The sequence below is a fragment of the Diorhabda sublineata genome, chromosome Y (assembly GCF_026230105.1).
Source record: "Diorhabda sublineata isolate icDioSubl1.1 chromosome Y, icDioSubl1.1, whole genome shotgun sequence".
NCBI lineage: Eukaryota > Metazoa > Arthropoda > Insecta > Coleoptera > Chrysomelidae > Diorhabda > Diorhabda sublineata.
The window spans coordinates 8,308,260-8,325,021 of NC_079486.1; the positions used below are offsets into that span (position 1 = coordinate 8,308,260).

At 34.9% G+C, this 16,762-nt stretch overlaps 1 protein-coding gene across 1 annotated transcript; it reads left to right on the top strand.

Moving 5' to 3' along the window:
- The first annotated feature begins 8,686 nt into the window (after positions 1-8,686).
- Positions 8,687-9,507, top strand: LOC130451952 (proteasome subunit beta type-5-like). Its single transcript, XM_056791308.1, has 4 exons — positions 8,687-8,818; positions 8,872-9,070; positions 9,123-9,316; positions 9,370-9,507. Exons 1-4 carry the CDS (start codon positions 8,687-8,689, stop codon positions 9,505-9,507), a joined length of 663 nt encoding a protein of 220 aa, XP_056647286.1.
- Positions 9,508-16,762: the final 7,255 nt, after the last annotated feature.

A 16,762-nucleotide genomic window follows, 5' to 3' on the forward strand; every position in this document is an offset into this window, starting at 1 on the left:
CTATACTCAATACCAAAGATGTTTCTTCCCAGGTCGAATTACCAGCTCCCATAAACTTTCTCAGTCGATGCGGAAATATTGCACAGTAGTGGAAACAAGTTGTAGCAAGAATAAATTATTCAATAAACTTCGTTAAATTATACCTTGTAGTCAAAATGGTCAAACGGTTGAAATATAGAAAAATTAAGTTAGTTGACCTACAAAAATTATAATTATTTATCAATTTTTTTTTTGTTTGTATCGTGACCACAGATAAAAAAGAAGTTTGCGATATTTAACCGATGTCTTCGCCGCACGATCAATTGGCTCTTATTGAAAAACGATTGGAAATACAAAACAAAGAATTTCAGAAATCTTTATTTACGGAAAATTTGAAAGAAAAAGAAGTTATGAGATACTTGGAGAAGCATAGGATACACATTAACGCACAAATAGATAAATTAAAAACGTTAAAGGTATATTTAATCTTATGCTTAAAATATTCTAACAACTTATGACCCAATGAGGATAATCTGTAGCTCAGTATCTAGAGTTTTCATATGATAAAATCACATTAGTAGTAAATGTGGTCTCATCAGTAAACCTTTTTAATATAAGTAACATCTTCTAGTTTTCTCTTATAATAAAATGATGAATCGCTATTTATGTCGCTGTTTCATCTGACGTTTCGTTTTCTTTGGGTCCAATATAATTTTAACTTCCTCAAATGTCCACGTTCAGAACCAGTTTAGGGCTCAATATTTTACAATGCAAAAAATGTACAATTACTTGTCAATTGAAATAAAATCTTTTCTCACATTCCGAAATAATTTGAGGTCATGCTGCGTGTTGGTTTAATTTTTTCTATGGACTTATAAATAATTATTACCTATAATTTTGTTATTCATTGTTGTTTTTTTCTGTATATTGAAATTTAATTTTGTTTGTATCTTTATTTAGTTACTTTTTTGTTTATTTTTTTAGTTTTTACAAACTATTATCTACAAACGGTAACAATTTTTTGACAATAAAACATTTCTCTCTGTCATACTGGTTAACAAGCTTAGGCTCGATAACTTAATGATGAGTGTTGCTATAGTGGTAGTAAACATAGTGATCAGTAAAACTAGGCCTAAGTTACTTTTCAATTTTTCAGTAGTTTACAGTTGGGCTAGTTAACTTTAACATTTTAAATTTTTAGATTTGTGTAAGCTCTAATAATGTTCCTCCCAATCTCACTTTTCGCAAATCAACTAAGAAAAGGATTGCGGAGTCAAATCCAGTTATTAGAAATACTTACAAAATGGATCGAACTGAAACGAAATCTATAGACATACTGAGTCCTATAGCTTCAGGTGCTGAAACTGTAGAAAATGTCGATGATAACTACGAAGGAGTTCATGATAATGAAGATACAAGCGGAGATTTATAGAAGATAAAAGCTCTACATACGGCATTGATGACATTAGTACATGGATAGGGGGTAAAACATTATTGTATGAATTATTATAGATATATAATGAGTTTCATTTCTATATTTATTTTGCTTCCTATTCAAAATTTAGCAGTATAACTGTTACAGCAAAACGAATACTGCTTACCATTGTGTTTGTATTAATATAATTGGTTTCTGTCAATCAATGCATAAAAATTGCTACACACACACACACACACACACACACACACACACACACACACACACACACACACACACACACACACACACACACACACACACACACACACACACACACACACACACACACACACACACACACACACACACACACACACACACACACACACACACACACACACACACACACACACACACACACACACACACACACACACACACACACACACACACACACACACACACACACACACACACACACACACACACACACACACACACACACACACACACACACACACACACACACACACACACACACACACACACACACACACACACACACACACACACACACACACACACACACACACACACACACACACACACACACACACACACACACACACACACACACACACACACACACACACACACACACACACACACACACACACACACACACACACACACACACACACACACACACACACACACACACACACACACACACACACACACACACACACACACACACACACACACACACACACACACACACACACACACACACACACACACACACACACACACACACACACACACACACACACACACACACACACACACACACACACACACACACACACACACACACACACACACACACACACACACACACACACACACACACACACACACACACACACACACACACACACACACACACACACACACACACACACACACACACACACACACACACACACACACACACACACACACACACACACACACACACACACACACACACACACACACACACACACACACACACACACACACACACACACACACACACACACACACACACACACACACACACACACACACACACACACACACACACACACACACACACACACACACACACACACACACACACACACACACACACACACACACACACACACACACACACACACACACACACACACACACACACACACACACACACACACACACACACACACACACACACACACACACACACACACACACACACACACACACACACACACACACACACACACACACACACACACACACACACACACACACACACACACACACACACACACACACACACACACACACACACACACACACACACACACACACACACACACACACACACACACACACACACACACACACACACACACACACACACACACACACACACACACACACACACACACACACACACACACACACACACACACACACACACACACACACACACACACACACACACACACACACACACACACACACACACACACACACACACACACACACACACACACACACACACACACACACACACACACACACACACACACACACACACACACACACACACACACACACACACACACACACTCACACGTGGCTACTGAGCAGCTAGATTCTTTTGTCATTTTCGCTCCACCATAATTACTATGAAAGTTAAATTGGCAACTCAAATTTTAAGTAAAAGTACAGGTGTCCCTCTTTATTTATCGAGAACAGATATTCTTTAACGGTTTCCACGGTTTCCTGAAAGAAAATGTTTATATCCAAATGACTGAAAGGCTTGTTTGTTGGGATAATAATAAATGCATAAAATGCAATATATGGTCTAAAACAGCCATCTAAGGCTTGGAATGATCGTGTGAATGATGTTTTAATTGAATTAAATTATGTAAGATTAAAAATTGAACTTTGTATTTACATAAAAAGGGAAAATAATTCAATATCAATAATTGCTCTGTATGTGGACGATTTTTTTTATTTTCTCTAACATCGAAATAGAAGCAAATAATTCAAAAATTGAGTTAAGTTCCAAATTTAAAATTAAAGATTTGGGTAAAATCAGAGAATGTTTGGGCATGCAAATTAATTTTGATGAAAAAAAGGGTGTCTTATCTCAATCAAGGGTATCTTAAGTCAATGAAATTACATTAATCATTTATTGAAGAAATTTAATATGCTTGATGCCGAAACAGTCAAGACTCCAATGGAGGCTAAACTAAATTTAAATTTGGACGAAAGCTGTTATGATGAGGAGAAAGCTAATTATACTTATCAGAAATTTATTGGTAGTCTAATGTATTTATTAATGTTTTTACAAGGCCAGATATTTCTTTTTCTGTGAGTTTTCTGAGCCAATTTGATAAATCATAGAATGAAAGGCACTGGAAATGTGCAAAGAACATTCTTAAGTACTTGAAAGGTACTATTAACTATCCATTGAGATATTCTAAAGATGACTCAGAACTACAAGGTTTTGTAGACGCTGATTGGGCGAGTAATGCTGTTAACCATAAGTCCTACACATGATATGCTTTCAAACTTTGTGGTGCTGTGATTTTCTGGTTGGCCAAAGTTAATTGCGCTGTCGAGTACTGAGGCTGATATATGTCAATCTCTGAGGCAACCAAGGAAGCTATATATTTAAAGGGATTATTGGAAGAATTGACGAATTGACAGGGAGTGTACCTTGTGTAACTTTATTTAATGATAACCAAAGCGCAATAAATTTGACAAGCAATGCCATGTATAATAAAAGAACAAAGCATATAGATGTACGCCATCCTTTTGTAAGAGAAACAATATTAAATAAGGTTATATAGATGAAGTATTTATTATTATGTTATGCCATCAGATGTTGTAACAAAGAGTTTACTTTCTGAAAAGCATTTCGGGCTGATAAATTTACTTGGTTTATTAAATACTTGATTTTGTTGATAAGTGGGGATGTTAGTATATGTTTATGTTTGGATATAAAACAAAATGTTGGTATTAATCAATAATGTTTTTATTTAATGAGTAGGTATCACTGTTAAGGAAATTGTGAAGTAATGTCATATTATGTTTATAAAAAGTCGTGTCAGTCTTTTGCTGATTACTTGAAAGGAAACCAAGTCGCGTTTTATTCCACTAATATATTAAATTATTTTAATTAATATATGAGTAAATGAATAAAAGAATATATGAAAAAATGAGGTACTATTCTTGATAATACTCCAGTAAACTTTCCATAACTTAATGGAAAAGTGGATTCAGGGTAAACCACCGAAACTAAGTAATCTAAGTGTATTTGACTCATATGCTTATGCCAAAAATTTAAAACAAAACTCAGAATTTGACAAGAGAAATAAAAAACTTCAGGTGATAGGATACTCGGATGGATATCGGCTCTGGAATAAAATTGAAATACACAATATAAAATTAATAACTCGGATATTAAAAGATAATGAAGAAACCAGAAGTCAAAAACAAGATGAAGGTAATATGAAGAAGAGCCATGCTGAGGAAAATGATGTTGAAAACAAAGAACAAGAAACAATAAAGTGAGAAGTGTGAAATAATGTTGAAGACAACAAGGAACAGGAAATAAGGAAATCAAAAAGAAAAAATTCTGACCTATTGTGATTTTTCAACAAAAACAATCATAACTCATCAAGAAGCTTAAACAATCTTGACAGCACTTTACCTCTTGAGAGCCACCGTACTTCACAATGAAGCAGGAATGTTTTTTACTCACTTCACATTTCATCGCACAGAATGGCAAAAAGTCGGAATTGCTAGGCCGTGACTTGATAAAATTTACAGCCTTCACTTGATAGCACGCGCACCCTCAGTCGTCAGTCCAATACTAGCAAAGGCTAATAGATTAAAGATGAGAATACTTATCTTATCGACGGTCAGATACAATCATGTCATGAACTGCAACAATATTTTCGGGGACTGACACAGAAACTGGCCTTCCCGATCGGATATCATCTTCAATGGAAAATTTACCTCTTTGGAAGCTTGCAGTCCAATTTTTCACGGTCGCATACGAAGGACATTGGTCCCCATGGGTATTGAGCATATATTCGTAGATCTGCTTACCTCTTAACCCTTTTAAATACAGGTTTTTGATGATGGCTCGATACCTCAATTTTTCGATTTTCACAATTTCGGTGGACATATTTTTTCTTTTAATTTATTGCGTAACTCTGGTTTACTTTTATGGCGTGAAACTTTACACTGACACTGACACCATAATTCTATCCATTCAGGTTTGAGATCATTGGAGGTATCTACGGCTTCATTATCCAATTCTTCAAACTTATACATTTCGAAATTGTACACAACAATTAAGTTCAGAAAGAAATCATGCTCATTCAAGTTATAAACGATAAGCATTCTTACATCTTTTCAGCATCATTTTTCTCATCATGGTTCTCCTACACATCACTACAAATATTTAAAACTATGTGTATTGAGGTAGTTTTGAAATGATAAATTGATTCAATTAAATATTTTGTTGTTCAACTAAGTGGTTTTAAAATATTTATTTTGCCAATCTTCTTAAAAATTAAAACAACTTCAGCTGTAGCACTCGCATTATGGAAATATGTATTAATATCAGTTCTCGATAAATAAAGGACGTCTGTTGTATTATTATTTAAAATTAGGGTTTCCAATTTAACTTTCATAGCTATTATGGTTGAGCGAGAATGAAAAAAAATCTAACTGCTCAGTAACCATCACAAAAAAGCTGTAACATTGTTATCACTTTGCATTGATAAATTTCGCAAAATATGTAACTGATTTTGTATATATATATATATATATATATATATATATATATATATATATATATATATATATATATATATATACAGCTGAAACAATAACATTAACTAGAAATTATGAAGAAATATTGAAAATAATAGAAAGAAAGATAATAAGAACAAAATGGGATCAAGAAAAGTTAGGTATCGGATAACAACTAACCTCAAAATAACAGTCGAAATCAACGGCGAAGATATTGCAGAAAAAATCAAAACTCAGCGAGTTGAGTAGTTGCGGCGTGTATTGAAAAAAGGAACAGAATCTAAAGCAATCAATATGATGAAATGGGATCCGAGTGGTAGAAAAATACAGGCTTAGGACAGAAAGGTTGAAAGGAGATGACCTAAGCAAAGTAGTTATAAACTGGAAGGAAAAGTTGTGGCGGGGAATAAGCAACAAGGTGTAGATATGAACTATCGGGACTGATCCTCCCCAACAAGAGGATCTGGAGAGCATGTTTGTGGCGCAGCACCATCCTTCAACTATCCTGAAAAAGAACGAGAACGCCACTAAACTGTACTACTGTGAACCAGTGGTTGATTGTTTGAAAGAAAGATTTCAAAAAGCAAGGAGTGGAGCACTTTCTAAAGTATTGATGAAGCCATGGCTAAGTTCAAGGGCAGGAGTTCTCTGAAACAGTACTTCCCTTTGAAAACTACAAAGCGAGGAATAAAAATATGTGAACGCTGTGATTCCAAAACAGGCTACCCATATGATTTAAATATTTATTGTGGAAAGGATGCCAACAGAGATACCGAATCCACTCTTGGAGAATCAATCGTCACGAAGCTTTCGTTTTCAATAAAAGATCTAGAGGTAAGTTTATGTTTTGATTGTTTTTTCACGTCGACGAAATTAATAAACAACTCTCCATTTGCTTGTGTTTGCACAGTGATTGGCAATCGCAGAAACATGCCTAAATTCGAAAAAAAAAAAAAGAAAGGGATGAAGCTGACTTTGTCCATAATCAATTTGGTACTACGGTGGTTTTGTGGAAAGATACAAAAGAAGTAACGCTGCTTTCAAAGTGTCATGGAAATGATGAACAGAAAAGAAAAAGATGGTAATAAAAAGGAAATTCCTTGTCCTGAAATTGTGGCCCATTACAATTGGTTCATGTGGGGTGTTGAACTTTCTGACCAATTGATTGGTAATTATGACATGGATCGGAAGTCTTTGAAGTAGTAGAAAAAAGTTTTTTACCGTTTGCTTATGACCAGTTCGGTAAATGCTTGAATTATTTGGAGAGAAACACATAAAAAAATTTCTCTCCTGGTTTTTCTGGCTCAACTTACGGAGTTAATGATTTCTGAGGCTCAAAAATATGGCAAGTTTGTTAGAAAACACCAATACGTCAGACCGTCAAAATGACCCAAATGGTTATTGAATGTTGGGGATCATCTTCCAAATGAAGGACCAACTCGAATGAGATGTCACAGTTGTGGAAAAACGCACAACAACCTTTTGCTCAGCTTGCAATGTTCCTCTGTGCAAAAATTGTTTTTCTAGTTTTCATACATAGAAATTTGTTGTAAAGAAAATTATAATGAATACCATTGGTTTAAATATGTCCCGCAAAAAGTTTCCACTGGGATCTATGTGTCCCAATACCCCCGCTATCCCTTTGAAATAAAAAATTAATCACCCATTTTTCCATGTCATTTGAGTGTTGAATAGCCCATTAAGCTGTTGAGTACCGTAATTACTCGCAAAAAAACAACTGGGAGCGAAAGGGTTACGTAATATACAGCAATTTTAATTTTCTTCACAATTATCAAATTTAGAATTGAACAACCTATATACTATTGAATATTTCACATATTTTCTATTAGATTACACGTATAACCGATTTTTTATTGATCCCTGAAAACGGCATAAAAAATCGACAAAAACATTTCAATGTTCTTGTCTATCGGCTATCAATATGTGGAACAAGTTACCGGTTAACCTATCGTCTACAACCTTGGTTGGAACGTACTTTTTAATACATTATACATACATTATAGTTGAAAACTCAGTGCTTATGAAATTGATTATATATCACCCGTATCACCACCTACCACGGGTACTCCATATCCAACGGAATACACCCGACGACTTAAAAAAAAATAAATAAACTCAATTGCAATATCCGAAGTTGTTAGACGCCTATCACCTTCAACAAGTTGACGAACACTGTCGATGTTGCCCGCTGTAATGCTGGTGCGAGGTCTGCGGTCATGGCTCTCATTTACAACACGTTCACGGCCCTCCACGAACTGTTTATGCCAAGCAAACACTCTAGCTCGCGACCGCGTCTTTTCCCCGAACTGTACAGTCAATCTTCTCAAGATTTCGGCCGGTTTTACACCTTCTGCAGCTAAAAACTTTATAACAATACGTTGCGCAATTATATTAAAAATGACTCTAACCGAAATTTGTGGTTTATCGGATAACATTACCTTTGAAAATTCCTTGTATAAAAATGATTTGCACCAATTTTTTACCAATTTCAACTGTAACATGAGTTTGCAAGTACCACCGTTAAGTGATGTAAGAGCCATTTGAATAATATTTAGATTATATCCAGCATTATTTAATTTTAGCCTGCAAATAGTTTTACGATACTCACGAAAGATGAAACGGGACGTGAATTGAAAATGAATTTTGATCATGGTACAACTACCTTGGGATTCAAGTATGAAGGAAGAGTAGTTCTTGCAGTAGACTCCAGAGCTACAGGAGGACAATTTATTGGCTCCCAAACTATGAAGAAGATTGTTCAGATAAATGATTTTTTATTAGGTAATTGTAGTACTCAAAAATCATAAATCACATTAATTTTGTATTTTTCTAGGAACATTAGCTGGGGGTGCAGCAGACTGTGTATATTGGGATAGGGATCTTGCAAAACAATGCAGAATATATGATCTTAGGAATAGAGAACGTATATCTGTAGCTGCTGCTTCCAAATTATTGGCAAATATGGTCTACAATTATAAGGGAATGGGATTGTCTATGGGAATGATGTTAGCTGGTTGGGATACAAAGGTATGAAAATGATCTTTCTTACAAAGGTACATTTATGGAAATGAGTTTTTCAGGGCCCTCAACTCTATTATGTAGATTCAGAAGGCCTTCGAACAGCAGGAGAAGTATTTAGCATTGGCTCTGGTTCAATTTATGCTTTCGGTGTATTGGATTCAGGTTATAAGTGGGATATAAATTTTATAAGTGCTTGATCTAATTTTATGTAATTTGTATTTGAAAAATGTTTCAAATAAAATACACTAAGGTTATTCAAGTCAGTTTTCTTATTAATGCATTAATCCTTTTGGGCAATATATGTTGTTTCTAAAATTAAACCTCTTATAGAATTTGTTATAGATATTTATAGATGATTTACATCAGTGTCTATATTGATGAATTCATCATTTGGGGCAATATATGTAGTTTCAAGAAATAGACTTTTTTGTAATTTTTTTTAGTTGTCAAAACCTTGGTAGATTAATAATGCATATTGAGTTCTTCATGATAGACATGAGTGGCTAATGAACATCTATAAAAATAAACGCTTTTAACAACCAACTAACCTCACCTACCCCATAAATTTCAACTTAATGTTATCCATAAATTAACCAATCATTATTGAACATCGCTCACTACAACATCTAGCCAATTAAAAACTACTCTTAATTAATTATTGTAAGTAAACATAATATTATTAAACATTTGTACATATTTCTTGTATTTAACCATAATTTCAGTCCCAGACGATTCACAAGTTCGGAAAATATGTTTAATTTCCACGGGAAATAACTTTAATACTTTCGAATACTTATGTATTCATCGTCTGGGGAATAATTAGATTAAGATTTTCGGTGGTTCTGAATTGTAATAATTATTGTAAATGATATTTAAAAATTTTACAAGAATTAATACAAATCAAAACCACTGAAAATCCACTTTGGTGTTTCATTACCACGTTCCCAATAAGCAACCGCTCATAATATAGCTGGCTAAAACTTCGTTACAATTCATGAAAATGGTTCTTACTAAATCACTATAAATATCAATATCTCAAAATAGAATGAGTGGCAGGTAATAAGACACTAACGGGCAAAGGGCACTTCAAGATACTTTAGGAACTCTGAGATGATTTAGCTCCAAACTTCTTATGTTGTTTTGCATTGCGTTGGTGTGTTAAACCCATATGGGTAACCACAAAGGATTTTCTTTTCAAGATTCATAATAATAAAAAACTCATACATATTGCTGTTGCTAAAAATAATGATTTTTGTTAGCCATGGGAGTCCGAAACATAGTAGCAATTAGTAATTTAGGAATTGAAAAAATAAGTTATACTAATGTAAATGTTTTTTATGTACCAAGTGTTAAAAAACTGGAAATGTCAGATAGGAAAATATTATTTGAAATTGCTAAAACAATAAATAATGATTTTTGTTAGCCATGGGAGTCCGAAACATAGTAGCAATTAGTAATTTAGGAATTGAAAAAATAAGTTATACTAATGTAAATGTTTTATATGTACCAAGTGTTAAAAAACTGGAAATGTCAGATAGGAAAATATTATTTGAAATTGCTAAAACAATAAATAATGATTAAAAGCTGCTGTTTGTGTAAAGTAGAGAATTTGTGTGATATAAAATTTTATATATTTTATAAATGGCACAAGCTTATTGGAAATTTTAAATAAACAAATGGTTGTGGCTTTATTAACATGCTTGATGTTGGGAACCAGATTGGATATACGAGTATGTTTTGCTGTTAATTTTTACAGTAGGTTTCAAAATCAAGCTATAGATAAGGTCTTTAATCATTTAATCATTTAAAACGTGTATTAAGGTATTTATAATCGATTCATGTAGGATTATAAAGTTTAGAAAAAATAATAAAGATTCGTTAGACTAAAAATGCGTCGTTGGATATCTTTTTAATTTTATTTTTGCAAGACTCTATGTTGAACAACCAAGAAGCATGCACTAAAAAAGAGAATTTGTAGTTGAAAAAACTCTTCTTGCATTTAGGTATTAATATTCGTAATATCAGCTTTTATAAGGTCATCAGCATAAAAATAAAATAAAGTATTTAATTAGCACCTAATGTTACGGATTAATTGATACCTGCTTAAGTATTGATCTAAATTCAAGAGATATTTGATTTTTAGATTCGTTATCTCACGGAAATTAACACGTTTATATGTCTATTTGATAGACATGAGTGGCGGGGATTTTTGAAATGACTCGAGAGTATCAGAAAATTATATAGGGAGAATCCTTGCATCCTTTAATGTACCTCTACCATGTATTATGTTTCTGGTAACTATTAGATATTAATCTGGCGATGAATTCAAGGGGGCTGGCCGTAACGAGCGGTTGAAAAAAATGATGACACAAACTCATAATATATTTTTGTATATGTAAAAAAGGTAACCTTGACATACTCCAGCGTGTCAGATTTTTATGCAGGAGGGTCAAGTTGATGTCATAGTCCTCCTGAATAATAATCTGACAATTATATGGAGGGATATCGCTAGTCTGACCATTTTGATGGAAATTTAGAAATAATATATCCGCATTTACGTACAGAAATTGGATAATTTATTAATATAAAATTAAAAATAGATCATTACACTTTATAATAAATTACAAAACATTGAAATTTGAAATACATATTTTAGTCTTCATCTCATTTAGACTCATCTTTGAAGTTTGTTTCCACTTCAACTTCCAGGACGTCCTCGTCATCTCGTGATTCTGTAACTAAGAATGGTTATGATACATTATAATGTTATATTTATGATGTGATAGTATAATATGGAAAAGAGAACGTACCTGAATCTAAAGTATCTCCTAAAATGTCAGGTGTTATAACGATGTCTTCGTACGCCTCAGGAAGTTGGTTTCCTAGAAACCAAGTTGGCTCCAATTTTCCATCCACATTTCTCCATCCATATTCTAGTGGTGACATTTCCGTAGGAATACGATTGTGAGCGTTTCTCCACATACAAGCAATATATTTCGTTCGCAATAAATGTTGCAGCTCCGATCGACATGATGGCAAATTACAAGTAATTCATTCATTTCGCATTCAGTGAAAAGGGTTGAGACGTATCATTTACTTTGTACGTTTTATTAAATACTTCCACCCCAGCGATAAAACGTCAGCTAGTTTTTTAAACCTGTACAAATGGCAGATGAATGATGAATTTAAATTTGAAAAATCTGTCCCTAATTTCATGAATAAATTCGACGCATTCTCTTATTAAATTAGCCTTTTCACTACCACAAAGTCCTTGTAAAAAGAATTACCCAACAGGTCCCTTGCTTCTGGTAATTCATCAGTTTTAACATTTGTTCCAATGTCGACATATCCTGTAAATTTTTTTCCTTCATTCAATTCGTCTTATTATTGCAATTTCATCCCAAATCAAATTGTATACAATTTCCCTGTCACAAAATTCTTTTGGTTTTAGAGCATTTAAAGCTTCTTTGCTTTAGCAATGCATAACTTAATATTACAGCAAAATATCCTTAACTCGAGAATCCTTTACTTCTTGCTTTCAGCATTCTTTTCAAAATGAAGCAAAATAGTTATTAAAATACATTTCTTGATAATCGGTTTATAGAAAATCTACTATTTATGAGAAAATTGTTACTCAAAGAACTTACCAACAAGGTTTTTTCGGCATTTTCAATAATCAAAGATTTTTCTTTTAAAACTGATACCAGAGATTTTGAGGAATTTACTTTAGATCAGGTTGATGGAGTGGCTTAATATTTTTTCTTTGAAGAGCCACTGTATTTTTCAGAATACTCATATTTTTTTTGGCCTCTAGGGTGTATTGAAAACAGAACTGCTGAGATTTCCTGCAAAGTTTTTTTGGAACCTAAATAACAATGACATTATAAGAACATTCTTCTGTTTGGTTAAAAGAGTTATTCACACTTTCAGAAGCACTTGAAAGTTTCAGGTGAGTAAAATAATTAAATTTATGAAAATTGGATGAAGCATATCTTTCAGACTGATGTTTATTACAAAATCAGCAATAAGTATGCATTAACAACATTTTTCCATCAGACAATAAATACCTTTCAGATGTTGAGTCTAAACACTGCCAAGAAGTACCCGGTTTAATAGCTCCAAATTTAACATAACTTTTTGCCCGAAAACAAAATTATTTTCTTGGTCTTGAAATTATTTTTGTTTAGATTAATTGTGGAAAATATTGCCCATTAACCAAATTTAGTGAGAACTGAAGCCAGATCATAATGATTTTAATTATATTACGATTTATAAATAAATATTTGACAACATTGAGGTTTACTGTCAAACCACAAGTTTACAAAAAACGTGTAAAAATGAGACAGCAACTGAAATAAATGAAGAAAGACCATTTCGATTCGAAGCTACAAGACTAACAACATTCATAGAGAAAAGACTATTGTGCAGATTGGGAAATACAACGATAACATTCAAGTGTAGAGGAGTAACGTCTCTGGGTTAAAAAATGTGAGCTGATTTTTGATGGGTAAATAGTTGGCGCTGATTATAGAGGGTATTCGCTTGAATTTGAAAATAACTGTATAGTAATGCTTTAAATAATGCTCCGTGATAATGAAATTAGTAGTATTAAAATAAATAAAATAATTAAACGATTAACGATTAACAAAACAGAATCTCGTTAAATTAACTTTATTATTTAGCTATTTATTTGGTTTAGATAATACATATATTCTAATATGAAAAAAAGTAGAATCATGTAACAATAATGAAATAGTAAAAAAAAAACATTTTGGTTGATTAAAATAAAATATTGAATTTTATCCGTAACTAATATAAAAATTATAGAAATATAATTAGATCAATAAAAATAGAATAATAAAAAAAATATTTCGGTTCCTAAAAATAAAATATTGAACTTCATTAGCAACTAATATAATAGTTATAGTCATATAAAAATATCAATAAGAATAATAAAATAATTGAAAATAAAACATTTTTGTTCATAGAAATAAAATATTGAACTCTATCCGCAACAAATATAATAATTACAATTTTGTTAAAATATCATTGGTAATTAGCTTATGCAAGCAGGTACAGAAATATATCAGTTCTTAATAAAAAATAAAAAATATTTTAAACGTACCCGTCAAGGATAATATCTGACAGAGGATCCGTGTTCCGTTCTGAAAAATTCGAATCATATTGTCGAGAAGAAAATATTAAACATGTGTTAACAACTTGTGAAGTCCCACGAGGTAATGGAGAAGTGGAAAGGGTAAATAGGACCCTTATACCAGTCTTAACAAAACTTAGCGGCCGCAAGTTGAATTAAATAAAAATTCTATTTGTGTTTAATTTCTATACACACTAGCGCCCCCAGCCGGGGAGACGCCAAACTAAACACGGTTTCATAGACAATAGCTCTCCCTGCCGGCCAAACGCCAAACTTAACACGGTTCCATAAACACTAGCGCCTCTCGCTAGCAAAATGCCAAATTAAATACGATTCTGTGGATATTAGAGACCTCTACCGGCCAAACGCCAAACTAAACACGAATCTATAGACACCAGGGCCCCCTGCCGACCAGACGCCAAACTAAACACGATTCCAAAGACACTAGCGCCCCTTGCCGGCCAGATGCCAAATTAAATACGATTTCATAGACAAAAGCGCCCGCCGCCAGTTAGACGCCCAGCTAAACAAGATTCCATAGACACTAGCGCCTCCCGCTATCCAAACGCCAAATTAAACACGATTCTATAGACACTATCAATCTCTGTCGACCAATCGCCAAACTAAAACACTATTCTATGGACACTGGCGCCCCCTACCGGCCAGATGCCAAACTAAACACGATTCTACAGACACTAGCCCTCTGCCAGCCAAACGACAAACTAAACAAGATTCCATAGACAGTAGCGCCTCCCGCTAGCCAAACGTTAAATTAAAAACGATTCTATAGACACTAGCGCCACCTGCCAATCAAACGCCAAATTAAACACGATTCCATAGACAGTAGCGCCCCCAGCGGGCCAATCGCCAAACTAAACAAGTTCCCATAGCCACTGGCGCCTCCCGCTAGCTAAAAGTCAAATTAAACACGATTCTATAGACATATAAATCTATTTCAACAAATCGCCAAACTAAAATACGATTCTATAGTTACTAGCGCCCCCTACCGGCCAGACGCTAAATTAAGCACGGTTCCATAAACAAAAGCGCCTCTCGCTAGCAAAACGCCAAATTAAATACGATTCTGTAGACCCCAGCGACCTCTGCCGGCCAAACGCCAAACTAAACACGGTTCCATAGAATCAAGCTCCTCCCGCCAGCCAAACGCCAAATTAAGCACGATTCCATTGACAGTAGCGCCTCCTGCTGGTTAGACGCCAAACTAAACAAGATTCCCTAGACACTAGCGCCTCACGCTACCCAAACGCCAAATTAAACACGATTCTATAGGCACTGTCAATCTCGGTCGACCAATCGCCAAACTAAAATACCATTCAATTGACACTAGCGCCTCCTGCCGGTCAAACGCCAAATTAAACACGATTCCATAGACAATAGCGCCCCCAGCGGGCCAAACGCTAAACTAAACAAGTTCCCATAGATACTGGCGCCTCCCGCTAGCCAGAAGTCAAATTAAACACGATTCTATAGACATATAAATCTATTTCAACAAATCGCCAAACTAAAACATGATTCTATAGACACTAGCGCCCCCTACCGGCCAGACGCCAAATTAAACACGGTTCCATAAACAAAAGCGCCTCTCGCTAGCAAAACACCAAATTAAATACGATTCTGTAGATACCAGCGACCTCTGCCGGCCAGACGCCAAACTAAACAAGATTCCATAGACACTAGCGCCTCCCGCTAGCCAAACGTCAAATTAAACACGATTCTATTGACCGATCGCCAAACTAACCAAACACGAACTTACGCCATCTGGCGAGGAATAGTCAACCTGGAAGTACCTTGCCGCCGCTAAGTACTTTCAGTTCGACTATTCCTCGCTAGATGGCGCTAGTTCGTGTTTTAGTTTATCGTTTGGTCGGCAGAGGCCGGCTAGTGTCTATAGAATCGTGTCTAGTTTGGCATCTGACCGGCAGGAGGAGCTGGTGTGTATAGAAATCAAACACAAATAGTATTTTTATCAAGATCAACTTGCAACCGCCAGGTACTTCCAGGTTGACTATTTCTATACACACTAGCGCCCCCCGCCAATTAGACACCAAACTAAATACAGTTCCATAGACGCCAAACTAAACAAGGTTCCATAGACACAAGCGCCTCCTGCCAGTCAAACGCCAAATTAAATACGATTCCATAGACAGTAGCGCCCCAGCCGGCCAGACGCCAAACTAAACACGGTTCCATAGACACTAGCGCACCCTGCTGGCCAGATGCCAAATTAAATTCAATTCTATAGACACTAGCGCCTCCCGCCACCCAGATATTGTCAT